Raw genomic sequence first — 27,979 nt, 5'->3', positions numbered from 1 at the left:
AAATCTTATTGCTTGACTGCACTGCCGCCTTTCAACAAGCTTTGTTCCGGCTGCCGAACCCAAACAGTAACACGCACTTCTGGGGGAAGTCCATGTTCGGAGTCACTAGGTGCCCAATACTAACCATGATTTTTACCATTTAGGTTTGCCTATCTCTAGACAGCAAGACAGCCAGATATCAATCAAAAGAGAGAGGCAGGTGCCAAAGATGTAAATGGTCAAGGGAGATATTTTTTTCAGGTGTTCTGAGTGAGACAAAGCATCTGATGCTTACTTTGCATATTTATGAAGCCATGAATTTCACCAGAGTAACCGAACAGTGAGCAAATAGAAAGGTATCAATGCATTTATCATTAAAATGTCTAAAAATGAGTAAACTTGCTGACAGATTTAGTTACTATGTACTGGAAACGTGTGAGTTTTCCACAGCATAATATGTGGGCCGATATTTGCTGATCTATGATTACAGTGTCCATGTGTCTCTACTGTTAAAAAGTATTAATGTAGAATGACCTCTGTTAATTTAACAACTAATTACTACATTGCAACATACCTTCAGCTATAAAACATGATGATCTGAGTGGCAGCGTACAGTGCAGGATGTACTCTGACTGATACCATGATGGAATTACATTGTTTGGTCCTGCTTTCACTGTGTTGTGGCGCTCTTGCCATGCCAAGACTCCATGGCAAGTCTGGCTTCAGTTCTTCTGAACAGAATTTAGCAGAGGTATGTTTCTGTAAAAAAAAATAACATAAAACTGAAAAGGGCTAATATAGTTTCATCAATTAAGAGGATTTATTGTCTAATGAAAGGTTACGCAATGCAATAATATATACATTAATTTGACACAATTTTCAAGATTTCTGCTTGGTATTGTACAATAGTAACCTTCACTGTTTATTTCTAGGAATGAAATAGATGTGAGATGTGAAAGACACAGTTGTGATGACTGTACTGTAAGTGTAACCAGACCTGTATCTGTGTATTCATCAGATGAATAATGCAGCTTTGTATTCTTTATTTGCAAAGATTGAAGGTTAAATGACAGAAAGCAAAATTGAAAAATTTGAGGAATTTATACAGATAGTAAAATGGAAAACTGGGTAGATTTTGATCAACAAATATGCAAATTGCCTCTTCAGAAAGAAAGAGGACTTTTACAACAAATACTAACCCTGTGAGCTAATAATAATGTCACTCAGTTTATTTAAATGTTCTAAAACTTTGTAATCTGCCTTGCTTTAATTTATCAGCATTTATCAGCAAAGGTTTATGCCAGTAAATAGGAATACTCGTGTCTAAATTTAGAAGCTGAAAATGTGCATTGCTAGTCCTGGATATATTTGCAACCAGTCTGAGCAATGCTCTGAGAGCTAAATATATTATTAGCAAATGTAAATTAGCAAGATATAAGGAACAGATAGCATAAAGTGTGATTGCTTAATCAGAGTAAAAGAATGTTTGTAGTTTGATAAACAAGTAAGTCTGCCAAAGGTGCTGTACACAAAATTACTTTGAAATTGTTAAAGGAAATATATCATAATATCAATCCTTCCAAACCGCATATATGAGCATGCAGGTCTTTAAATTGTAAATCCATCAACTTCTTTATATATTCTATCTGTTGCTGTATTCCTGAGTGTTTAGGATTTGCATCCATACGCAAAGCAAGGCTTTAACCCCTTTACCCCCGAGGGTGGTTTGCACGTTAATGACCGGGCCAATTTTTACAATTCTGACCACTGTCCTTTTACGAGGTAATAACTCTGGAACGCTTCAATGGATCCTGGTGATTCTGAGAATTTTTTTCGGGACATATTGTACTTCATGTTAGTGGTAAAAAATGTTCACTATAATTTGAGTTTACTTGTGTAAAAAATAGAAATTTTGCAAAAATGTAGCAATTTTCAATTTTGAATTTTTATGCCCTTAAATCAGAGAAATATGTCACACAAAATAGTTCATAAATAACATTTCTCACATGTCTACTTTACATCAGCACTATTTTTGAAGCAAAATTTTTTTTCGTTAAGAAGTTATAAGGGTTAAAAGTTGACCAGCAATTTCTCATTTTTGCAACAAAATTTACAAAACCATTTTTTTTAGTGACTGGCTCACATTTGAAGTCACTTTGAGGGGTCTATATGGTAAAAAATACCCAAAATTGACACCATTCTCAAAACTGCATCCCTCAAGCTGATCAAAAGCACATTCAAGACATTTATTTACCCTACAGGTGCTTCACAGGAATTAATGGAATGTGAAAGGAAAAAATGAACATGTAACTTTTTTTTAACTAATATGCAACTTTAGACTAAATTTTCACAAGGATAACAAGAAAAACTGAACCCGAAAATTTGTAATGCAATTTCTCCTGAACATGCCGAAAACCACTGTTTGGGCGCACAACAGAGCTCAGAAGGGAAGGAGCGCCATTTGACTTTTTCAATGCAAAATTGGCTGGAACTGAGATCGGAGGCATCGTATCTGGAAAACCCCTGATGTGCCTAAACAGTGGAAACCCCCACAAGTGACCCCATTTTGGAAACGAGACCCCCAAGGAACCTATCTAGATGTGTGGTGAGCACTTTGAACCCCCAAGTGTTTCACTAAAGTTATAACGTAGAGTCGTGACAATAAAAAATATTTTTTCCACAAAAATGATCTTTTAGTCCCCCATTTTTTTCCATGGCTAACAGGAGAAATTAGACCCGAAAAGTTGTTGTCCTATTTGTCCTGAGTACGGTGATACCCTGTATGTGGTGGGAACCTCTGTTTGGGCACTTGGCATAGCTCGGAAGGGATGGAGCACCGTTTGACTTTTTCAATGCAAAATTGGCTGGAATTGTGATTGAACGCCATGTTGCGTTTGGGGAGCCCCTGATGTGCCTAAACAGTGGAATCCCCCACAAGTGACCCCATTTTGGAAACTAGACCAACTCCAAGGAACTTATCTAGATGTGTGGTGAGCACTTTGAACCCTCAAGTGTTTCAGTAAAGTTTCTAACATAGAGCCGTGAAAAAAAAATCATATTATCTTTTAGCCCCCAATTTTTTATTTTCCCAAATCTAACAAGAGAAATTGGACCCCAAAAGTTGTGCAGTTTGTCCTGAGTATGCTGATACCCCATATGTGGGAGAATACTACTGTTTGGGCACCCGTCGGGGCTCAAAAGGGAAGTAGTGACGTTTGGAATGCAAACTGTTATGGAATGGTCTGTGGGCATCATGTCATATTTACAGAGCCCCTGATGTGCCTAAACAGTAGAAACTCCCCACAAGTGACCCCATTTTGGAAACTATATCCCCCATGGAACTTATCTATATGTGTGGTGAGCACTTTGAACCCTCAAGCATTTCACTAAAGTTTATAACGTAGAGCCGTGAAAATAAAAAAAATCATTTTTTTTTACAAAAATGATCTTTTAGCCCCCAATTTTTTATTTTCCCAAGGCTAAGAGAAATTGGACCCCAAAAGATGTTGTGCAATTTGTCCTGAGTGCGCTGATATCCCATATGTGGGAGAAAACTGCTATTTGGGCACACGTCGGGGCTCGGAAGGGAGGTAGAGACGTTTTGAAGTGCAGACTTTGATTGAATGGTCTGCGGGCATCATGTCACGTTTGCAGAGCCCCTGATGTGCCAATACAGTAGAAACTCCCCCACAAGTGACCCCATTTTGGAAACTATACCTGTTAATGAACTTATCCAGATGTGCCTAAACAGTGGCAATGCTCAAAAAGTGCTTCCTTTTTGGAACTAATCTACTGTTTCCTTGTGTGTGAATTTTATAATGTAGTGGCATACGTGAGTAATGTTTGTCAGGTTGTAATACTTCAGTTGTTTAGTGTTTGTCAGGTTGTCATACTCCAGTTGGGTAAGTCAGAAATGAATTTAGTAGTCCATGGGTGTGTGGTACAGTCTGAAACATTCTTTCATACACAAGCCAGGTTTATTGGGGCAGGTCTTGCATTGATAAATGGTGTCCTTGTATATTCCCCTTCTTTAACACACTCGGCACCTCTTTCGCTATATACCTTTTTTTCCGCTTTGAGAGACCTCCCCCGGGAAATGTTGACCTGGTATGATGCAAGCACCTTCAGTTCCGGAAGTACTGGGGCCCGCTCCTTCCTGATCTCCAAAGATTAAGGCCTTTGATCCTACCTCCTGGAACTGAAGGTACGACGTAGCGGTCTGACCTGCACATTGTGATTGGAGGAAAGCGTTGAGCACTGCCATCTGTACAATATGCACGGCCAGCTTCTTGAACCACACCTTGGCCTTTCTCAAAGCACTGTACGGATGGAGAACTTGGTCAGAGAGATCAAGGATCCTCATGTTTTTGTTATACTCCAGTACACAGACCTGTGTAGAGGTACCTCGTACAGTGGGTGAGGGTACTGCCATCATCATGTATGGTGGTCAAGAAAAAGACATCCCTATTGTCTTTGTACTTGACAATCAGCAGGTGGTTGCTACATTCGGCTCTGCTGTCACCCATTCTAAGCATCTGCCCAATTAGCGTTTTTGAGAGGCCTCTCTGATTTTTGCAGACAGTACCGCAAACTGCGGTACCTCGCGCAGAGAGGTACTTGAAGAGTGGGATGCTGGTATAAAAGATATCTACATAGAGGTGATAACCTCTATCCAACAGTGAGTGCACCAAATCCCACACAATATTTTCCCACTCACTCCCAGGACCGGGAAGGCATTCAGGGGGTTCAATCCGGTTGTCCTTCCCTTCATAAACTCTAAACCTGTGGGTGTACTCTGAGGTACTCTCACACAGCTTATAGAGTTTAATTCCATACCTGGTCCTCTTACTGGGCAGGTTCTGATGGAAGTTGAGCCTCCCCTTGAAATTAATTAGTGACTCATCCATGCAGATGTCTCTTTGGGGCACGAACACTTCAGCAAACAAGTTGAAGTGTTTGATGACCGGCCGAACTTTGAACAGACAACCAAAGTTGGGGTCATCTCGGGGAGGACACTGTGCATTATCAATATAATGCAGGAATTTGTGGATGACCTCAAAACGTGTCGGGGCCATGACCATTCGGATCCATCAACACTCCAATATTGCCAAAGTTCTGGCTTCTTCGGAATCCCCATGTGATGGACCAGGCCCCAAAACTGCATAATTTCAACTGCGTCTACAGGAGGCGAGTTGGAAAATGATGAATTGCAGTTATTTGCCAAAAACTGATGAGTGTGCAAATTAGTTCGGCCCACCATGAGGTTAAAAAAATCCTCAAAGTAAAAGACTTTGAAAAAGTCTAGTTCTATGAGGCCGGTGGTGTCAAACTTGATTCCTGATTGTGCCACAAAATCAGGAATCAATGGCTCATAATTGTCAGGGGATGAGGTCTATACGGGGTGTGTAATGGGGTCACTGATTCATCCTCTGGAATGGGGGCGCTGCTTCATCTTCTGTCCTGGGACATCTTCGTGATGGTTCAGCAGCACCTGGGGTGGAAGTTTAGAAGGAGGAAGAGGAGGACGAGTCTGAAAAATAAAGAAAAATGGGAACCTCTCCCTCGCTATCAGTGTCGGAGGCAAGTAAAAATATGCCTCCTCCACTGAATAGCATTTTTGGGACGAGTTGGACAACTTTTATTATGTATGTGGTGATTGTGCCAGTACTTTATTTAGTTGTGTGTGTGAGAGAGTGCTTGGTGCAAACTTTTTTCTTCCACAAGAAAAAGATAAAAAAAAGCAGCAACCGGGGAGAAAAAAAAGTGAGAGTAAAGAAAAGTGTAAAACAGCGGGCTAGAGTACTAATGAGTGAACTGCGTCACCATTCAGCCCTCGGCGGCTGCTGGATGTGTGCATGGAGGTGGCGCAAAGTGAGGTGAAAAAGAAAAGTGGAAAACAGCGAGCACAAGCTCTGATGAGTGAACTTCGTCACTAATCAAAGCTCGGTGGATGTTAGATGTGCACATGAAGGTAGCACAAAGGGGTGGTGAAAAAGAAAAGTGGAAAACAGTGTGCACAAGCTCTGATGAGTGAACTACGTCACCAATCAACGCTCGGGAGCTGCTGGATGTGCGCACTGAGTTGGTGTAAAGGGGGGTGAAAAAGAAAAGTGGAAAACAGAGAGCACGTGTGCTGATCGGTGAACTGCATCACCAATCAACACTCGGGGTCTGCTGGATGCGCGCACAGAAGTGGCGCAAAGGGAAGTGGAGGGGATAAAAAGAGGGGAAAGGGGGAAGAAGGGAATTGGGGTGGATGAGGAGAGAGATTGGGCAGGGATCAGGGATCAAGATACTTACAGTTGTTCTCTCTCATCTGAGAAAATAAAAGAACCTTATCCACAACTATCACAAAAGACTTCAAGTTGTCATTGATGTTAGAGGGGGCAATGCACGGTATTAAGAAATGGGGTATGTGAACTTTTGATCAGGGTCATTTGGATGTTTTGGGCTCTCATTATGATTTAAAAAGAGAAAACACAGTAGCTTGACAATAAATGGCTTCACCCAACCACTAACCATGAGTGGAGAAAAAGTGTTATCATTCATATTTTCTGGAGTATGTAAACTTTTGAGCACAACTGTATGTATACACAGACTGCATATATACATGTATACACACACTGCACATACACAGGAATAAATATACACACATGCCATGCACGTGTACACACACACATACACATGTATAAACACACACACTTCAAAAACACATGTATATACACTCATACACTGTACATGCACATGTATATACTGTACACACACTAGGCAGAAAGTAAATACCAGCCTTTCTCCTCTTCAGTTCCTCTAGACTTTTTCAGTTAAAGAACCCCTGGAGACATTGTAAGGAGGTGGCAGGTCCCCTCAGTTGCATCCTCTCCCTCTTTGTGTGGCCCCCCCGTGCACCTTATATAAATGTATTATGTATGTGCTGTATTTGTTATGCCTTGTATTTTATTGTGGATGTTCCCCTTTAAGGGCTGTGTATAGTTAGGGACAGTGAACAGTTAATTCGGGGGGAAGCTGGGCCAACAGCAGCAGGAACGCGGGAGGAAGCTGCTGTCCCCAGTCAGTAGCCCGTACATATTGGCCCAGGGCAGACGTATAATACGGATGGGGCATTGCCAGACTCCCGGAGGGGAGAGATCTGTTGCCCTGCACCCAAGGAATCTAGGATTAAAGGAACCCAACACGGGCCCCAGGACTCTGAAAGGACCCCCGCTGAAGATCCCAGCGAGTGGACTAATGTGAATCTTCGACTGCTGCAGCTGCTGTGGGTGCGGCTGTATAGAGTGTCAGGGAAAGAGCAGGAAGCCAGTCTTGCACTCTTTTCTTTCTATTCCATCCCTGCTCATTAAAAAGTTATTGCCTGTTTGATAACAGTTTCCTTCTTAGACTCTAATACGCCTGGACTACTGTGGCCAGAGAGAGGAAAATGTAAACTGTGGGAAAAGCTGTGTCGGTCCCGTCTATTTATGTACAAGGGGCCAGGGGGTGCTCACTGACTGTTGGCTCAGTGGACTCTGTCTGTGGACTGTGCCTTTAAGTAACTCGGCCAAAACTACCTCCCCGGTAGCCCTAGTTACAACATCATGGTTACAGTACATGACTGTGATGTTACCAAAGGTCCTTAGAGAAGTTATCCACTACTTGGACAACTTCTTATCATACCTCTCGCCTGGCCACCACAAAATAATAAAGATTATAATCACTTCCCATGCTGACACTGTTTCTGTAGTGTTGGCTCTTGATATCCTCGGAGCTCCTGTGCTGTTGTAGTGAGACGTAACACCAGTGCCCTTCACTGCCCTGCCTCCTGTTGAGTTGAGCATCAAGAGGACGTCCGAGATCAGCTGCAGCCATGACTTCCTCTTCATGTTCAATTCGTACGCAGGCGGGGACAGCTATGCTGGTGCTGATTCGGCGCCAGGGTCATGTGTCACAACAACTGCACGAGAGCCGTGGGACCGCAAGTGTCGACAAAACAGGAATGATTCTGGCACGGGAGGAAAGTACAGACTTTTTTGTTTTTTGGGGGCCAAACATTTAAATCAAGAAGGGGTTGTCCTAGTAGTGGACAACCCCTTTAAGCAGTCTAAATCTCAGAATAGAAACAGTGGATCACCTAAGAATGGGGACCCTGAGAAATTGCCAAGTTTTCCCTCCTCTTTCCCGGAGAACTGGGGCTTAATTTTGAGGTAAGGCATATATTTCAAGCATACTTTTAAAATTTTGTAAAATCATGCTAGTGCTTATTTTTAGAGTAGGTCTTATTTTTTGGAGAAAATATATAGAATACAGGGGTGGAAATGGACATACCATTGGTGGAACCTGTGCAACTGTACAGAGAACCGAAAAGTATAGGGTTCGTGCAATTAAGCATTATAATGAGCTATTGGACTGCAAAGGGCCCATATTTTATTCTTACACAGAGGCCTCTTCTGTCTGTGCCCACTGCTACATTTATATATATTTGCAATACAAATAATACAAAGTACTGTCAGTACACTCTTTATTAACCAGTCTATTTATCCTTGACTTTCTCCCAGGAATATTTAAAGAAATTTTACTCCTCCACCGCTACAGAATGTAGTTCACTTATGGAAAGGCTTGAGGCAATGCAAAGATTCTTGAGGATGAAAGTTACAAGACAGGTGGACACAGACACAATCAATATTATGAAAGCACCAAGATGTGGCATCCCTGACGTTGCAGAGTTCTCTACATCCAGTGGAAGACCAAAATGGCAGACAAACTCTATTACCTATAGGTAGGTTTCATGGATCAGGGCATAGTAGAGCAAGTCGGGGCCCTTTTTTTTCTAATTCCCACCTAAATAGGCAATAAGGAACATATCTCATTCTGGAAGCCATAGCATTCTCATTTTTCTTTATTATTTTTTTTCTTTTTTTTCTATCCCCCATTTGCACCAGCTCCATGCGTGCACCCTACAGCCATTTAGCGCCGATTAGTGACATGGTTAGCATCCGGTTATTTTGTTTGTTGTGTGAAAAAAAAATAGAATAAAAATAATAATTTAGATTAGTTGATAGGGCTAGATTAGCGACAGTAAAAATATACTGCCGTAATCAGCTTGTAATATAGTACTTTCTAGTAAAATAGAATCAAAATTAGCGTCAGATAGTGAAGTGTAGAAAAAAAAAGAATCAAATAAAAATAATTTAGATTACTTGAAAGATCTAGATTAGGGACCATGAAATCCAAAGTAAAAATATATTTTGTGTGCAATCAGGAATCAAAGTTGACACTGCCATTTTCACAGACGGACTTTTCAAAAATCTATTTTTCTCTGACAGCTTTGTAGATCTCATAATAATAATAATAATAATAATAATAATAATAATAATAATAATAATAATCTCATAGTGGCTCAGACAAATTTATACACCCAACAATTTTTATCTCAAAATCCCACTTCATCATTTGCTAACTGGACACCCTTAGACGCAGTAGAAATGATAACATTTTGGGGCATTGTCCTTCACATTGGATTAGTGAAGAAACCAGAAGTTCGGCAATATTGGAGTGTTTATGTTTTACATAACAGTCCAGCTTTCAGCATGTCTAAGTCCCTGATACGCTTTGCACAATAAATTTTGGTGTCAGTTTTCTCATTTTACCCTTGTGAAAATCACAAATTTGAGGGTAAAACAACATTTTTTGGGGGAAAAATTAGATTTTTTATTTTCCCGGTTCAACGTTATACATTTCTGTGAAGCACCTGGGGGTGCAAGGTGCTCACCACACATTTAGATAAAATCTTTGAGGGTTCTATTTTCCAAAATGGAATCACTTGTGGGGGTTTCCACTGTTTTGGCACATCAGGGGCTCTCCAAAATTGACATGGCACCTACTGTCAATGACAGCCAGTGTCATGTTCAAAAAGTCAGACGATGCTTCTTCCCTTCCCTGCTGTGTTCCCAAACAGGAGTTTAAAACCACATATGAAATATTGCCATACTCAGGAGAAATTGTGCAACATATTTTGGGGTCGATTTTCTACTGTTACACGTTGGAAAAATAAAAATTAAGTGCTAAAACAACATGAAAAATTAGATTTTTTTTATTTTCACGGCTCAAAACTCTATGAAGCACATAGAGCATAAAGGTGCTCATCAAAGATATATAGATAAATTCCTTGAGGGGTCTAGTTCCCAAAATAGGGTCATTTGTGTGAGGTTTCCACGGTTTATGCACATCAGGGGCTCTCCAAATGCTACATGGTGCCTTCTATCAATTCCCACCAATTTTGCGTTCAACAAGTCAAATGGCGCTCCTTCCCTTTCAAGACCTACCATGCACCCTAATAGTAGTTATTTACTGTATATGGGGGTATCACCTCTTTCAGGAGAAATTGCACAAAAAATTTTGGGTGTCGATGTCGAATTTCCACTCTTACCCTTGTGAAAATAATAAAAATGGGGCTATATGAACATTTTTGTGAAAAAAAGTAAAATGCTCACTTTTTTTACTTCCACATTGTTTTAATTCCTGTGACGCACCTAAAGGGTTAATATACTTCTTGAATGTGGTTTTGAGCACCTTCAGGGGTGCAGTTTTTAGAATGGTGTCAGTTTGGGGTAATGTCACATAGTCCCCTCAAAGCCACTTTAAATGTGATGAGGTTCCAAAAAAAGTGGTTCTATAAATTTTGTTGGAAAAATGAGAATTGTTTTTATAAAATTTTAATCCTTCTATCTTCCTTACAAAAAAAATGTTTCAAAATTTATGCAGATGTAAAGAAGACTTGTGGTAAATGTTATTTATTAACTATTTTGTGTGACATAACTATCTGGTTTATGGGCATAAAATGAAGAGTTTAAAAAATACAAAATTTTCTAAATTTTTGCAAGTTTCCGATATTTTTACAAATGAAGTCATATTGAACAAATTTTACCACTATAATGAAGTACAATATGTCATGATTTTTTTTTCAGAATCACTGTGATTTGTTGAAGCTTTCCAGAGTTGTTACTTCATGGGGCTCATTCTCACATGCGAGAATCTCGGATGAGTCTCGCATATCAATACCTGGCACTGCCGCCAGCACTTGGGGGTGGAGCGTTTAGCTGTATAGAAATACATGCAGCTGGATGCTCCTATCCGAGTGCTGGGTATTGACATGCGAGACTCGTCCAAATTTCTCGCATGTGAGTATGAGCCCATAAAGTGACACTTCTCAGAACTGGAAAATTTGGCTTTGTCAGGAGGTTGAAAACAGGCTCCGGGTTGAAGAGGGTAAAGAGCTGCCCCACTCAAAATTAAAAACGTACTCAAAACAAAAATGAATATCTATCAATAAATTACAAATTTAGCAATCATTTGCAGAGAAGGTGACTTTGTGACTCTTTTTTAAAGAAAAGTTTGGAAAATGATGAAGTTGCATAAGGTGTCTAATACACACAAAACAAAATGGCCTGCACTCATCTTTTTCATAACAGAATTCTGAGTAAACCTCCTCCCTTGTGTAGATCATAGTTTTAACTGCCAAGTACGATATTTGTTTCATTGAATTAGTCCAAAAATAGGGGATTACTGCATTAATGAGATATATTGTCTTCATGCACAGAATTGTGAATTACACCCCAGATCTTCCCACTGGTGTGGTTGACGATTTGATCCAGAAGGCATTCAGTGTCTGGAGCCAAGTCACTCCTCTAAGGTTCACCAAAGTGAACAATGGAGAAGCAGATATCCTCATCCAGTTCAGTGCACGAGGTAAGTACTTTATGATACTTTTATATAAAAGTAAAGGAGAATATATTACAGCTATGTTAAAACGTAGTAGATTTTTTTCTATGTTCCCATTGAATTTTTTGGTATTTGGTATTTGTTCCATCAAATGTCCAGAAGCTCAATAGGCACCATCAAAGTCACAGGCAAAATGACATAATTTATATGTTTTTTTGCAGCACATGGTGATCAGAAACCATTTGATGGTACCGGTAGAGAATTTGCACATGCCTTTGCTCCTGGTGATGGAATCGGTGGTGATGTCCACTTTGATGAAGATGAGAGATGGACAAATAGCCGAGCAGGTAGACTTCTATACAATTATGTCTCACCTCTAAATACATTTCTTTAAAATAATGTAAAAACACAAATCTCTCTCAATAGCCTGAAGAGAATCTAGCATATATTTAACTTTAGTTTCATGAATTAGAAGATAAATTATTTAAATTATCATTTTTTTATTATTGTTTAAATAAAAATCCCATTGGTGTTCATATTGGAGGCATGGACTTCCCTCCTGCATTTCCTTCCTGCATTCCCAGCTAGTAGTATTGTTATTATTTATTATTGTAGCGCCATTTATTCCATGGCGCTTTACATGTGAGGAGGGGTATACATAATACATACAAGTACAGTAATCTTAAACAATACAAGTCATGACTGGTACAGGAGGGGAGAGGACCCTGCTCGCGAGGGCTCACAATCTACAAGGGGTGGGTGAGAATACAGTAGGCGAGGGTTGAGCTGGTCATGCAGCGGTTTGGTGGATCGGTGGGTACTACAGGTTGTAGGCTTGTCGGAAGAGGTAGGTCTTCAGGTTCTTTTTGAAGGTTTCCATGGTAGGCAAAAGTCTGATATGTTGGGGTAGAAAGTTCCAGAGTAGGGAGGATGTGCGGGAGAAATCTTGTATGCGATTATGGGAAGAGGAGATAAGAGGGGAGTACAGAAGGAGATGTTGTGAGGATTGGAGGTTTCGTGGAGGTAAGTACCGGGAGACGAGGTCACAGATGTATGGAGGACTCAGGTTGTGGATGGCTTTGTATGTCATGGTTAGGGTTTTGAACTGGAGTCTTTGGGTCAGCTACAAGAAATTGAATTTATTTAAAAAAATGGGCCCAGTCAGGACTAAAAATTAAAAAAAATACATTAAATACTTATTGTCTAAAGTGGTCACACGTTGTTGTTCCTGAAAGAGGAAGTGAAGACAGTGATGGTGGGACCTGGGCTGCTATATGAAGGAGTGGTGGGAATTGGTTGGAGAAGACCATGCTGGGCATATTTTTTAAATAGAAAAAAAGGTGAACTACCCTTTTAATTGACAGAGAAACATTATAAATTAATGTGTCCATGAGATTATGGGACACAACCCCTCCCCCAGAGATTAAGTATTAACAAGGCAGCTTTATACAAATTGATTTTATCCTACCTTATTTTGGTATCCACCGCCACCACAATACAAAATATATTAAAATCTGTTGATTCTGTCCCAGTCTGCACAGCAAAGTTGTCATATGAGCTGTAGAAAGCAGATCTCCTATCAGCCTATTGTTTACTCCACCGTGAAAACTGAAGTCTCTCAAGATTATGTAAAATTCATAATCTCATTAAGAAAAAAAAAAACTTTAAAGGGATTTACCGCTCTAATTTTAATTTTAAAAGCAGACCAGCATAAATTAAAAAAAATCATTGCAAAATCTCCTACCAATCTTTTGCTGTTTTTCTCCTTGAAATGCTCAGGTGCACTGGCTTCTTGCTTCCTCTTTCAATGGGCATGTGACCAGTTCTAAATATCCTACTTGGGATGGACGAACATGTGACTGCTGCAGCCAATCACTGGCAGCAGCAATGATGCATAGGTCACTGCTTTAGAAAATTATTGGCTGCAGCATTCACACACAAATTTCTGTTGGAAGAAGAAACAAAGAGACTGCTGGTGATCTGAGTGGTACTTGGAGAGGAAGAGTGAGTTTCAGTAGGAGCGTATGCTAGACTTTTTGCTTTTTAGATTATGTTAGGCCTATTTTCAAGAATAAAAAAGGAGTGGTCCTCCCCTTTAAGAGGTTAAATTTTTTCATATGCAACATTATTTAGCAAACCGAGACAAACACAAAAATCAAACATCTGTCTATAATAGTACAACAAGCGACGTACATCTGCTGAATATATCTCCTTTTAACCTACATAATCCTTTTGTTTAGACATCAATCTGTTTCTGGTGGCTGCACATGAGTTTGGCCATTCCTTGGGGCTCTATCACTCTAAAGACCCACAGTCCCTGATGTTTCCAACCTACCGCTATGTAAATACAGACAATTACCGCCTGCCACAAGATGACGTCAATGGAATACAGTCACTGTATGGTCGAAGGCGCAAGTAACGCCTTCAGAAACCTGCCAGAATGGATTTTATCCCAGTGCGAAAAATGCTAATTGTTGGTATAAACGTGGAATAAATAGATAAATATAAGATAAGACTATCTGAAAGTACAATATAGATTACAGCAACGTTAGCGTGCCGCATTTGCAATATAACAATATATATTCTGCTAATGATTTGCACAATGTGGTTCTCTACTTATCTTGTATCTAGAAGACTTGAAAATTAAGGTTCAACTAATTTGTATCACGTGTGTACGGTCGGCTCAAGAGAAAGATCTTTTATATCAATGATGCCTTGCCGAAAAGGCTATGACAAAATATACCAACAAACATGACAAAAAAGCCTGTTCCTTACGGTTGTTCAGAAACAGAATAAACCTATATACACACAGAGTTTTTCAAAGAGTTTTTGGAACGTTATCTGAACTCCTTGCTGGACATTTCATCTGTTCCTCCATTTATCACTTGGCCTTCTGATGAATCTTTATGGGAAAACGCGTCAGGCATACTGGCAAAGTTATAAGTAATCATGATCTATCTTGATTTGAATTAACAGAGGAAATAGTGCATTGCTACCTACACTATAAACAGTTTTACCTGTTATCTGTCTTTTCTTTCCAGTGGTTACATTATATCAGTGGACCCACACCTGGGCAATTATCCTATACACTAGTTTCATCTACATGAACACACGGAACCAACTCCCTTCCCTCCCCACTTCTCCCCTTTCCTCCCCCCCCCCCCCCCGTCTTCTCTTCCTCCTCCTCACATCCTACTCTCTCTGTATACATACAGTGGGGGAAAAAAGTATTTGAGAGAGTAGATGAGAGAGGCCTGTAATTGACATCTTAGGTAGACCACAGCTATGAGAGTCAAAATGCGAAAACAAAATCCAGAAAATCATCTTGTCTGATTTGGCAAGATTTATTCTTCAAATTATGGTGGAAAATAAGTATTTGGTCATTAACAAAAGTTCATCTCAATATTTAGTTATATTTCCTTTGTTGGCAATGACAGAGGTCAAACGTTTTCTGTAAGTCTTCACAAGCCATCTCATCTTGATATCTGCTATGATGGACACATTTCACATCTGTTATGCCTCCTGATGAACCGCTGGTGTGGGGAAACGCGTTGAGGTGACTCTACAAATGATAAGTGGCCACTTTCTTATCTCTCTTATATGCCTCATTGTTAGGGCATGGTTTTGCATTATGGTGGACCTTGATGTCATGATGTGGTAACTTTTTTGTTGATTTGTCTGGGATTTTTGCAATAGCTCTAGGGCACTTTTACTATTCATCTCTATACTATCGGTCATTGTTTTCATACCTGTGATATCAGGGACCGACAGGGCAGCAAGGGATAGTCCTCGCTGAGTGGGGACGCCAAAAAATTGGGATCCTTAAGGTGCCAACCTCCACGGATAGGAAGGTATCAGATGAGTTTATTGTAGGGCCTTGCAGCATTCTAGTTTAGGTCTTTTATATTGTGGCATTTGCCATTTCTTCACTGGGAGCTGGTGGTTTTACATTTTGTATGAATTAAAAGTTGTTTTTATAGGGATTATATGTTCACGCTCTGTAAGTCTTCACAAGGTTGGCACACACTGTTGGTGGTATGTTGGTCCATTCCTCCATGCAGATCTCCTCTAGAGCAGTGATGTTTTGGGCCTGTCGCTGGGCAGCATGGACTTTCAAATCCCTCCAAAGGTTTTCTATGGAGTTGAGATCTGGAGACTGGCTAGACTACTCCAGGACCTTCATATGCTTCTTACGAAGCCACTCCTTCGCTGCCCTGGCAGTGTGCTTGGGATCACTAGCATGCTGAAAGACCCATCCACATTTCATCTTCAATGCCCTTGCTGAAAGAAGGAGGTTTGCACTCAAAATTTCATGATTCATGGCCCCATTCATTCTTTCATGTACACGGATCAGTCGTCCTGGGCCCTTTGCAGAGAAACAGCCCCAAAGCATTATGTTGCCACCCCCATGCTTCACAGTAGGTATGGTGTTCTATGGATGCAACCCTGCATTCTGTCTCCTCCAAATATGATGAGTTTTGTTTCTACCAAACAGTTCTACTTTGGTTTCATCAAACCATATGACATTCTCCCAATACTCTTCTGAATAATCCAAATGCTCTCTAGCAAACTTCAGATGGGCCTGGACATGTACTGGCTTTAGCAAGGGGACACGTCTGGCACTGCATGATCTGAGTCCCTGGTGGCGTAGTGTGTAACTGATGGTAGCCTTTGTTACGGTGGTCCCAGTTCTATGCAGGTCATTCACTAGGTCCTCCTGTGTGGTTCTGGGATTTTTTCTCACCGTTGTTGTAATAATTCTGACCGCTCGGGGTGAGATCTTGCGTGGAGCCCCAGATCAAGGGAGATTATCCTATATGTCTTGTATGTCTTCCATTTTCTCATTATTGCTCCCACAGTTGATTTCATCACAACAAGCTGCTTGCTTATTGCAGGTTCAGTCTTCCCAGCCTGGTGCAGGGCTACAATTTTTTTTCTGGTGTCCTTCGACAGCACTTTGGTCTTCACCATAGTGGAGTTTGGAGTGTGACTGTTTGAGGTTGTGGACAGGTGCCTTTTATACTGATAACAAGTTCAAACAGGTGCCATTACTACAGGTAATGAGTGGAGGACAGAGGAACCTCTTAAAGAAGAAGTTCCAGGTCTGTGAGAAACAGAAATCTTGCATGTGTGCAGGTGACAGCAAACAGCAGAAAAAAAGGCAGCAACATATTTACCTGCCTAGGCCTTTTTTTCTGCTGTCTTTTGTATTTTTGGAGGATTTGAGTCCTCTTTTAGTTGCTGTCTATTGATATGGATTAATGTTTGCAGGTGACCAAATACTTATTTCCCACCATAATTTGCTAAATAAATCTTGCCAAATCAGACAAGGTGATTTTCTGGATTTGTTTTCTCATTGTGACTCTCATAGTTGTGGTCTACCTATGATGTCAATTACAGGCCTCTCTCATCTTTATAAGTGGGAGAACTTGCACAATTGGTAGCTGACTAAATACTTTTTTTCTCAGCTGTAATTCCCATTTGCAAACCTAATGACACACAACACTCTGGGCCCCTCATAATACAATTCATTACCGGTCCATGCAGAACCTTATTTTTATACCTTACTTCACATGTACATCCATTACAGCCTTCACACCATGTTCTCCTCCAAGGCACCACCTGGTTGTGATCCTAGCCACTTCAGCAATTCTTCCCATTATACATAATAACCTTGCCCGCTAAGATTAATGGATACCCTGCCTGACAAGACACCTTTCCGCATAGTCCCCTTTATTAAGAACACAAGTGGCTTACCTTCCATAGCGCAGGTGCGGGCTTCGACTGTTCCCATTGTTGCACTTAAACATCAGCTGCAGGTGATGCAACCCTACGGGGGGGCGACCTGCCACATCAGTCTCACTCACATCTTGCCACGTCATCTGCCAGTGATGCAACTTCTGAGAGATGTGTCACCACACACAGTCCAGCAGCAACCTACTTTAACAAACTAGGGTTTAACACTAGCAGATGCATGAGACAAAGGCACAAATACGCCAGTGGTCAGTCGGCCTAAAGGTAACATGTTGCGCACGCCACAATACTTCTACTACACAACCTATGGTTAGTCTATCACTTTCACTTTGAGAAACAGACTGTTCAGCATGGCAAGTTGCTAGGGATCTTAGACACCACACTTGGTAGATTAAACTGCATATCAGGACAATTTGTTTGGGGGACTCATATAACTCTGTTGGACATCCACCTCTTTGACCCCAAACTATACCACCTAAATCTTACCATTTTGCTTCTTCTTGGTTTTCTTCCGTTTTTTTTTTTGCTTCTTTTGCTTTTCCCTTTTGCCTAACCTACTGGCTGACCTAGGTCACTCTTCTAGCTGTACAGCAATGTTATACTCTGTGACCTAAATACCTACCTTTGCCTGCCAACACTACTTACCTGAAGGATGAATGTCCTATGCGCCCTTAGGCTATGTGCACACGCTGCGGTTTTTGCTGCGCTTCCGCTGCGGTTTTGGCCCTGTGGAACTGCAGCAGTTCCGCAGACATGGTACAGTGCCATGTTACCCTATGGGTTTTAAAAACCGCTGTGCTCACGCTGCGGTTTTTCCGCGCTGTTTTGCTGCAGTTTATAAACCGCAGCATGTCAATTGTTTCTGTGGATTCCGCTGCAGTTTCACACCTTTAACATAGTAGAGGTGTGAAACCGCAGGGCAAAACCGCAGGAAAACCGCAGCGTGTGCACATAGCCTTAAGGTTATAGTAGTTGTCTTTTGTCCACTATGAACATGGAGATGACTTATATTGTATATAGTGTATATGTGTTCATATATGTATATATTAGATGTATCTTGATATTTACTTAATGCTTTTCCTTTCTTCATGGCGAAATTATGAATAAGACCCGGGCAGGGTCGAAACATTAAATTGCTTATGATGCGTATTACTATACCTTTTTATGTCTATGCTAATTTCTGTACGTGAAATAAATTGTTTGCATATCTAATGGAGTGTGCAGTGAATTACTACCAACAATACACTACACATTGGAGCAAATGACTAATCCTGTCTATTATTTAGACAGTGCAATCTAACATGCTCTAAATTTATCACAGTGATGCTTACTTTATAGCACCTCTTGGCTTACCTTGTGCTAACTTTTTCATCTATATTTTCTCACAAATTGGAGCACGTTGCACTTTTTGAATAAACTGAATAGACTGTCTGTAACGCACAATAGCTAGAGTTAAAACAAAATGTGACAACTTGCTCCAAATTGTGGGTAAGTTTGAGGCATCCAAAGGTACCCTAAAGGCTTGTACACCTCTATGGTTGTGTCATCATAGACAACTACTTTAATAATATTGCCACAGTGGTAGTCAGTAGTGATGAGCGAACATGCTCACCACTACTCATTACTCGCCCGAGTATCACGGTACTCGGTGTACTTGGCGAGCACCGAGCATTTCCGGGATTACTCGGCAGGAACTCGGGTCTCCTCCCAGCTTTTTTGGCAGACTTTACAGACCCAATCACAATGCAGGGATTGTCTGCCAGGCTATGAAATGCCGCAGCTATCTTTGTTATGGTCGTGCATTGATTGGCTGACCGCACAGCATCATCAGGGGTATAAGAGACCGGATGCCGCCCTGCTCGGTGCATTCAGCTCTGGATTGAGATAGTGTAGGGAGAACTGCTGCCGATATAGGGTCAGAATTGGTGATTTATTAGTTAGTGTGGGGTCTACCATCCTAAACTACTCACATCCAGTTAAACCAACAGTCCTTCTAAGGACTAATTCCGGAGTTTATAGGTTCCAGTGTTAGGTAGGTAGGGTAGTGTACGTCGCTCTATACACGTCAGTGCAAGGCCTGCAGGCACTGTATGTGTGTATATAGATCATTGCATACATCAAGAGGGTCCATTCCCTTCCTGTGTTCTGGTGCTACCTGTAGGATATATTGGCCATATATAGCTAGCCCCAGGTGTAATTGGAATACAGGCCACACATTTTTTGGTGTAGTATCTCCGTGCCAGCTCATATCTGTGCGTGCTCAAAGTTTGGCCGGTTTACGGTGGTTTTCTTTTTTTCTCCTGGCTGTCACTGTACTTATATACAGCAGCATTTAGGGGAAAAAATTAAAAAATACAGGCCACACATTTTTCGGAGTGGTATCACCGTGGCCGCTCATATCTGTGTGTACTCAACGTTTGGCCAGTTTACTGCGTTTTTCTTTTTTTTTTCCCGGGTGAAACTATATTTATATACAGCACTATTTAGGCATAAAAAAGAAGCAAAAAAACATATTTGTCATAGTGGTAACTCCGTGCCAGCTCATATCTCTGTGTGCTCAAAGTTTGGCCAGTTTACGGCGATTTTCTTTTTTTGTCCTGGGTGAAACTGTACTTATATACAGCACTCTTTAGCAAAAAAAAAAAAGGCACACATTTGTCGTAGTGGTTTTGCCATGCCAGCTGATATCTGTACGTGCTCAAAGTTTGGCCAGTTTAGGCCAGTTTTCATTTTTTTGCCCTGGGTGTCACAGTACTTATATACAGCACTAGTTAGCCCAAAAATAAAATAGAAACAAGGCACACATTTGTCGTAGTGGTATCTCCATGCCAGCTCATATCTGTACGTGCTCAACGTTTGGCCAGTTTTCTTTTTTTGTCCTGGGTGTCACAGTACTTATATTCAGCACTATGTTGCATAATTTTAAAAAACAGGCCACAGTTTACAGTGGTGTCCATCTTTGACACGACTCATACATCCGTGTGCCAACAATTGAGGCGTTTTAGGCCTAACTTTCCTTTTTTGGGCAGTCTGTCACTCTCGTTATATCCAGCAGTGTTTTTTATCCACAAAAAATATATATACATACAGTCTGTTATCTCAGGCTGAGGCCTGGTGTATCTGTGGTGGAAAAATCTTTTCTTCGCAGTCATACCTTGCATAGTTCTGTCTGCTAGCCTTGTTCTACTCATTTTGTATTTTCAAAAATTAACAAAAAGCATAAAAAATAATTATACAGTCTGTTATCTCAGGCTGAGGCCTGGTGTATCTGTGGTGTAAAAATGTTTGCTTCGCAGGCATATGTTGCATAGTTCTGTCTGCTAGCCTTGTTCTACTCATTATTTTGTGTTTTCAAAAATTAACACAAAACCGAAAAAAAATTAATACAGTCTGTTATCTCAGGCTGAGGCCTGGTGTATCTGTGGTGAAAAAAATCTTCTCTTTGCAGGCATACTGATCACATGTAATTTTTCTCCAAATAAATCCATTTGTATTGAGCTTTTCAAATATTTCAGTAGTCCATTTAAAATGGGCAAGGCAATGGGCAAGGAACGGGGAAGTGGACGTGATGCTGATGGTGCATGCAGAGGACAAGGCCATGGCCAAGCTGAAAGTGGGCCACAGCAAAGACCCACATCTTTGCGCTCGACCTTCCTGTCCCAGTTTCTAGGGGACTGCAGCACACCACTATTGAAGACAGAGCAGTGTGAAACGGTTGTTGGTTGGATAGCAGATAATGCTTCCAGTCACTTAGCCACCACCACCACCATGTCTTACACACGGTCAAGTCTGAGTAGCCATGAGTGTGGACCAGAAATTACTCACCCTGATCCTCCTTCCTCCCACCATGCTGAGTGCCCTGAGACAACTGATCCCACACTTGGCACTCCAAAGAGCTGTTCAGATTTCCCTTTAAAGATTCCGGACTCTCGGCAGGTCAACTTGAAGTGGGGCCAGATGAGATCGCATGTAGCGATGCCGAAACATTTGAATGGCCACAGTCACATGAAGGTGATGTTGGGAAAGTGTCACAAGAGGTTGACGATGATCAGACACAATTGCCAGAAAGTCAGGAGGAGGAGCAGGGTGCGGATGTGGAAGATGACATGGTGGATGACATAGTGACTGACCCATCCTGGCAGGAGGACATGCAGAGCAAGGACAGCAGCACACATGGAGAAGGAGGCATATCACCCCAAGAGGCAGGAAGAAGCAGTGTGGTGGCTGCAGACAGAAGGCGTGTGTCACGGTCACGTGTGTCTGGACGCAGCGGGTACCGCAAGGCGAACCCATATGACACACGTGACCCTGGATATACCGCCTCCAGTGGGGCAAATTTAAATAATAAGACGTGCAGCTGGATACGCCGCCTCTAACAGGCGAATTTAGGTATTACACGTAAATCTGTAAACCCCGCCTCCAGTAAGGCGAATTTAAATAATAAAGGGGGAACCTGGGTAACATTAACAATGGTGGGCCCTGCAATAGGGAAGAGGAGACCTCCTGAACTGCCCTGAGCCAGTGTCCCTGCACTCCTAACGTTCCCTATGCCGGTTCCGCACCGGGTGACGCACAGGAACCTAAAAACCCTAGCTCGCCCAGAACCTAAACCCTCACTAGGGAATTGGTCGGTGCGGAAACTAATCCCACCACTGCACTAAACACACATGAGGGAAAATGACAAAAAGGGGAAACACCACTTAGCTTTGCTCTGTTGCGTACGCTCCTAGCAACAGAGCCCACCACCTGTGTGCATCTTCTCCTCCACCCGGATCCATCACCATAACTGGATCCTTCACGATAGTGCAGCCTTGGAGCAGAGTCCACCACCAATTGCAGAAGTCCAGTAACAGAGTCCCAAAGATGAGTTCAGCTCCTGCCCAAAAAGTCAAGCATGCTTGAGTCCAGCTCTCAGCAACCAAGTCCCGCATGCTGAGTGCAGCTCTCTCCATAGTCGTTACTCCACCAAGCCATGCAAGCACTTCCTGCCGACACCATAAACTGTGAAAATGAGGATGAATGAACTTATGGAGATCAACATCCAACACTGCGGAGACACCATCACATGTTTCTCAACACAGTGATTCTAGGGCAATGCCCCCACCCTTATGGGAAATATGTAAATATATGCAAAACACAAGCCGCGGAGACACCATCACATGTTTCTCAACGCAAGCAATGACTAGCCAGGTCTTTCCCCGGGAGGGAACAACCACAGGAAGGGCAGTCTCCAATGAAGGAAACCACCTATGCCAAAACATGGTATCCATTCACAGACAGCTGTTTCGGGGTTTTGCCCCTCATCAGTGTGGAGTAGGAATCTGGCCAGTAGGAGCAATGCCTAGTAGAAGACTGTTAAAATGAGGATGAATGAACTCATGGAGATCAACATCCAACACTGCGGAGACACCATCACATGTTTCTCAATGCAGTGATTCTAGGCCAATGCCCCCACCCTTATGGGAAATATGTAAATATATGCAAAACACAAGCTGCGGAGACACCATCACATGTTTCTCAACACAAGCAATGACTAGCCAGGTCTTTCCCCAGGAGGGAACAACCACAGGAAGGGCAGTCTCCAATGAAGGAAACCACCTATGCCAAAACATGGTATCCATTCACAGACAGCTGTTTCGGGGTATTGCCCCTCATCATTGTGGAGTAGGAATCTGGCCAGTAGGAGCAATGCCTAGTAGAAGAAGTAGAAGACTGTGAAAATGAGGATGAATGAACTCATGGAGATCAACATCCAACACTGCAGAGACACCATCACATGTTTCTCAACGCAGTGAGTCTAGGGCAATGCCCCCACCCTTATGGGAAATATGTAAATATATGCAAAACACAAGCCGCAGAGACACCATCACATGTTTCTCAACGCAAGCAATGACTAGCCAGGTCTTTCCCCGGGAGGGAACAACCACGGGAAGGGCAGTCTCCAATGAAGGAAACCACCTATGCCAAAACATGGTATCCATTCACAGACAGCTGTTTCGGGGTATTGCCCCTCATCATTGTGGAGTAGGAATCTGGCCAGTAGGAGCAATGCCTAGTAGAAGACTGTGAAAATGAGGATGAATGAACTCATGGAGATCAACATCCAACACTGCAGAGACACCATCACATGTTTCTCAACGCAGTGAGTCTAGGGCAATGCCCCCACCCTTATGGGAAATATGTAAATATATGCAAAACACAAGCCGTGGAGACACCATCACATGTTTCTCAACGCAAGCAATGACTAGCCAGGTCTTTCCCCGGGAGGGAACAACCACGGGAAGGGCAGTCTCCAATGAAGGAAACCACCTATGCCAAAACATGGTATCCATTCACAGACAGCTGTTTCGGGGTATTGCCCCTCATCATTGTGGAGTAGGAATCTGGCCAGTAGGAGCAATGCCTAGTAGAAGACAGTGAAAATGAGGATGAATGAACTCATGGAGATCAACATCCAACACTGTGGAGACACAATCACATGTTTCTCAATGCAGTGATTCTAGGGCAATGCCCCCACCCTTTTGGAAAATATGTAAATATATGCAAACCACAAGCCGCGGAGACACCATCACATGTTTCTCAATGCAAGCAATGACTAGCCAGGTCTTTCCCCGGTAGGGAACAACCATGGGAAGGGCACACCACACCATGCCGCTCCTCACTCACCTCAGTGATGCCCGGCAGCAATTACCCACAGATCTCCACATGGCCAAAGCTCACCAGAAAAAAAAAAGTAGGGTTGGTGATAATGTCACGGTAACGTGTGTCTGGATGCAGCGAGTACCGCAAGGCGAACCCATAAGAAACCCGTGACCCTGGGTACAGTGCCTCCGGTGGGGCGAATTTAAATAATAAAACGTGCAGCTGGATACGCCGCCTCCAACTGGCGAATTTAGCTATTACACGTTATACATACAGTAGTCTGGAAACCCCACCTCCAGTAAGGCGAATTTAAATAATAAAGGGGAACCTGGGTAACATTAACAATGGTGGGCCCTGCAATAGGGAATAGGGAAGTGGAGACCTCCTGAACTCCCCTTAGCCAGTGTCCCTGCACTCCTAACGTTCCCTATGCCGGTTCTGCGCTGGGCGACGCACAGGAACCTAAAAACACTAGCTCGCCCAGAACCTAAACCCTCACTAGGGAATTGGTTGGTGCGGAAACTAATCCCACCACTGCACTAAACACACATGAGGGAAAATGACACTACAGGGGAAACACCACTTAGCTTTGCTCTGTTGCGTACGCTCCTAGCAACAGAGCCCACCACCTGTGTGCATCTTCTCCTCCACCCGGATCCATCACCATAACTGGATCCTTCACCATAGTGCAGCCTTGGAGCAGAGTCCACCACCAATTGCAGAAGTCCAGTAACAGAGTCCCAAAGATGAGTTCAGCTCCTGCCCAAAAAGTCAAGCATGCTTGAGTCCAGCTCTCAGCAACCAAGTCCCGCATGCTGAGTGCAACTCTCTCCATAGTCGTCATTCCACCAAGCCATGCAAGCACTTCCTGCTGGCACCATAAACTGTGACTCCACCACGCCTTGCCAGCCCTTCTTGCAGACCACCTAGCTGCCACTCGTCCCCTCTGGCTGCGCTGCGCAGGACTCATGTTCAGCTCCTTCCTCACCCAGGCTTGCTTCCCCAATGACGAACACAATATCACCAACAGTCATCAAACACACCTGACTTCTTTTATAGAGCCTCACACCTGATTTATAATTACGTGCACTAAACCAAAGAAACTAAAGTGCACTACCACTCACCACCACCGGGGCAACTTAGAATGAACAACACCACGTTTAATAATTCTAATGGCCACCGGGGGCAATCACATCACTTTGGCACCTAGCCAAAGGAAAAGAAGTTCACTTATCCATTTAATCTGTCAGATCCACGCTGGATTATGACAGCGTGCATCTGTTCCCCTTAACACCAACAGGACCGAAGTTGCCATTCCAACTGTTTGATCTTCCTGAGTCTGGTTATTTTTTAAAGACTCTGACGATAACCCCAAACAGGCCATTTGCAGCACTTGCCATGCCCGCATCAGCAGGGGAAGCAAAACTACCAGCCTGACCACCACTAGCATGATTAGGCACATGGCAGCAAAGCACCCGACTTTGTGGGCTGAACCCCAGGCTCCAGGAACACTGTCTGCAGGTGACAACACTGCTTCTTCCACTGTTTTGCGTACAAGCCAGTCCCCAGTTCACCATGCCTGTGAAGATGCCTCGGGCCCTGCACCTGTTGTTGCCCACAGTCAACCAGCACCATCATCAAGCCAGTCCACAACCTTGTCCCAGCTCAGCCTTCAGTCGTCTATACCCCAGTCATTGGAACGCAAGCAGAAATACCCAGCCAATGCCCCACAGGCCACAGTACTTAATTTGAATATTTCTCGTCTGCTTGTGCTCGATATGTTGCCTTTTAGGCTCGTTGAGACGGAAGCTTTTTGCAACCTGATGGCGGGTGCCGTCACAAGGTACTCGTTCCCCAGTCGTCACTATCTCTCCCTTGGGCCGTACCGGCATTACACCAGCATGTGTCCCACAACATTACCCATGCCCTCAACAATGCTGTTACTGGGAAAGTCCACCTAACTACGGACACGTGGACAAGTGCTTGTGGGTAGAGACGGTACATCTCACCGATGGCACACTGGGTTAACATAGTGGAAGCCGGGACCCAGTCTGACCTTGGGATGGAACACATCCTCCCCACGCCGAGGATTACGGGCCCTACATCACAGTCTTCAGCTCATGCACCTCCTTCTCCTCCTCTTCAGCCTCCATCTCTGAAATGAACACATCAGTCAGAAGCTGGAAGCACAGCAGCACTGCCTCAGCCAAGCGGCCACAGGCTGTGCTGAAGCTAATCTGCATTAGTGACAAACCGCACAATGTAGAAGAGTTGTGGACAGCGCTGAAAGAGCAGTCAGATATTTGGATGACACCGCTGAACCTACAACCAGAACTTTCAATCTCTTCTTCCAGAGGCAGAGAGGTGTACAAAAATTTTGCTGTACCAGAGGTCCCTTGTAGCGGAATTACTGAAAAAATTCCCATGTGAGAACGCTGGCAGCAGATGTCAGAGTTTATTGTACAACCAAGGAGTCCAAGCGAGAAAGACAGAAGTACAATCTAGCTCAGGCACGAAAACAATGGCAAAGTTCTGGGACAGTTTTCTCAGACCCTCCCATCGTGCTGGCACAGAGGCAAAGGGTGCTGGCTCAAGAAGTGCAATGTTGCTAGCGTTCTGTAAGAGCGGGTTTTTAGTGCCGCTGGTGGAATTAGATAAGCGCATCCGCCTGTCAATTGACAATGCTGACAGGCTGAATCTTATAAAAATGAACAAGGGATGGATTGAGCAAGACTTTTGTACACCACCGAATGAAAACAGCGAAACATAACCTCAAATACATTGTCTTTTTTGTGGAGGTGTATTTATTATACTTGTATTACATTTTAATTTATATCCCTGTCTCTTAGCTGCTGCTAGGGACAAACATGTCACGTTGGACACATTCTGGCTTCATATTTATGAACCTGTGTTAGCCCCTCCCTTTTGTTATTTTCTTTCATAGGTGGATTCACATTTATATTTCTTTATTTGATTTCAGTATGATTTATCATTATGTCTCCTCATTCTCCGCCGCTAGAAAACCAGGATTAACGGCTTCTGTGCTGCTACAGCCATTCAATTTTTGGCAAAGGGTGTCTATGATCCCCATAACTCATTTTTAAAAAAAGTACCCCCCCATGGGGAAATGTTTGTCAGACCATGCACTGCATGTATGGGCATTACAAGTCTAGGAGACCCGCTCCTTTACATTGGGCCTAGTTTTTAATGAGGCCTTCATCAATGTCTCCTCATTTTCCGCCACTAGATCACCAGGGTTAACGTGTTCTCTGCCGCAAGAGGCATTCCAATTTTTGGCAAGGGTGTCTATGATGCCCATAGTATATTTTTTAAAAAATGTACCCCCCATGGGGAAATGTTTGTCAACCCATGCACTTATTAGTGTATTGGCATTACGAGTCTAGGAGACGCGCTCCTTTAAATTGGGCCTAGTTTTTAATGAGGCCTTCCTGAATGTCTCATCATCCACCGCCACTAGTTAGGGTCCCAGTTCCAGGGACAGTTTAAGGCCCCCCCTTCCTTACCGAAGACTGTCATAGCGTGACAATGAAAGATCAGTCCAGGAGGAGAAAGAAGCAGATTTAAATGATTTTGTGATGACTCCTGGAGTGGACCCTCTGGGTCGTGACACCAACCCTCCCAGGGCGAGCTGACCTAGTGAAGACCACCCCCTATACAGGGAGTGTCAGGGGCAAGCCCCAGGGGGTGAGGCACCACGACTGCTGGCACCAGGCGGCCGGCTCACAGGAGACACGAGTGGGTGAATGTGTCTGCAGGAACGAGTAAAGCGTGGACACGGGAACACGTGGTATACAGAGACTTTGTTCGTCTGGGTGTGAGTGAAGCAGGATACGTGCAAGGAGCACGTCAGAGCACTGAGTCAGGCAGCAGG

At 42.9% G+C, this 27,979-nt stretch overlaps 1 protein-coding gene across 2 annotated transcripts; it reads left to right on the top strand.

Moving 5' to 3' along the window:
- Nucleotides 1–605: 605 nt before the first annotated feature.
- Nucleotides 606–18,657, top strand: LOC141069057 (stromelysin-1-like). 2 transcript variants are annotated; one of them, XM_073558357.1, is made up of 6 exons: nucleotides 606–730; nucleotides 912–960; nucleotides 8,529–8,749; nucleotides 11,570–11,718; nucleotides 11,913–12,038; nucleotides 13,932–18,657. In XM_073558357.1, exons 3-6 carry the CDS (start codon nucleotides 8,580–8,582, stop codon nucleotides 14,108–14,110), a joined length of 624 nt encoding a protein of 207 aa, XP_073414458.1. In that variant the 5' UTR covers nucleotides 606–730; nucleotides 912–960; nucleotides 8,529–8,579; the 3' UTR covers nucleotides 14,111–18,657. The 2 variants fall into 2 exon arrangements, with proteins under 2 accessions (XP_073414458.1, XP_073414457.1); XM_073558356.1 differs by lacking the exon at nucleotides 912–960.
- The last annotated feature ends 9,322 nt before the right edge of the window (nucleotides 18,658–27,979 follow it).

Source organism: Dendrobates tinctorius, unplaced genomic scaffold (assembly GCF_039654945.1).
Source record: "Dendrobates tinctorius isolate UK_male_01 unplaced genomic scaffold, ASM3965494v1 ptg000256l, whole genome shotgun sequence".
Lineage (NCBI taxonomy): Eukaryota > Metazoa > Chordata > Amphibia > Anura > Dendrobatidae > Dendrobates > Dendrobates tinctorius.
Note: the sequence above shows the minus strand (reverse complement) of the source record. Positions and strands in the feature narration are given on the sequence as shown.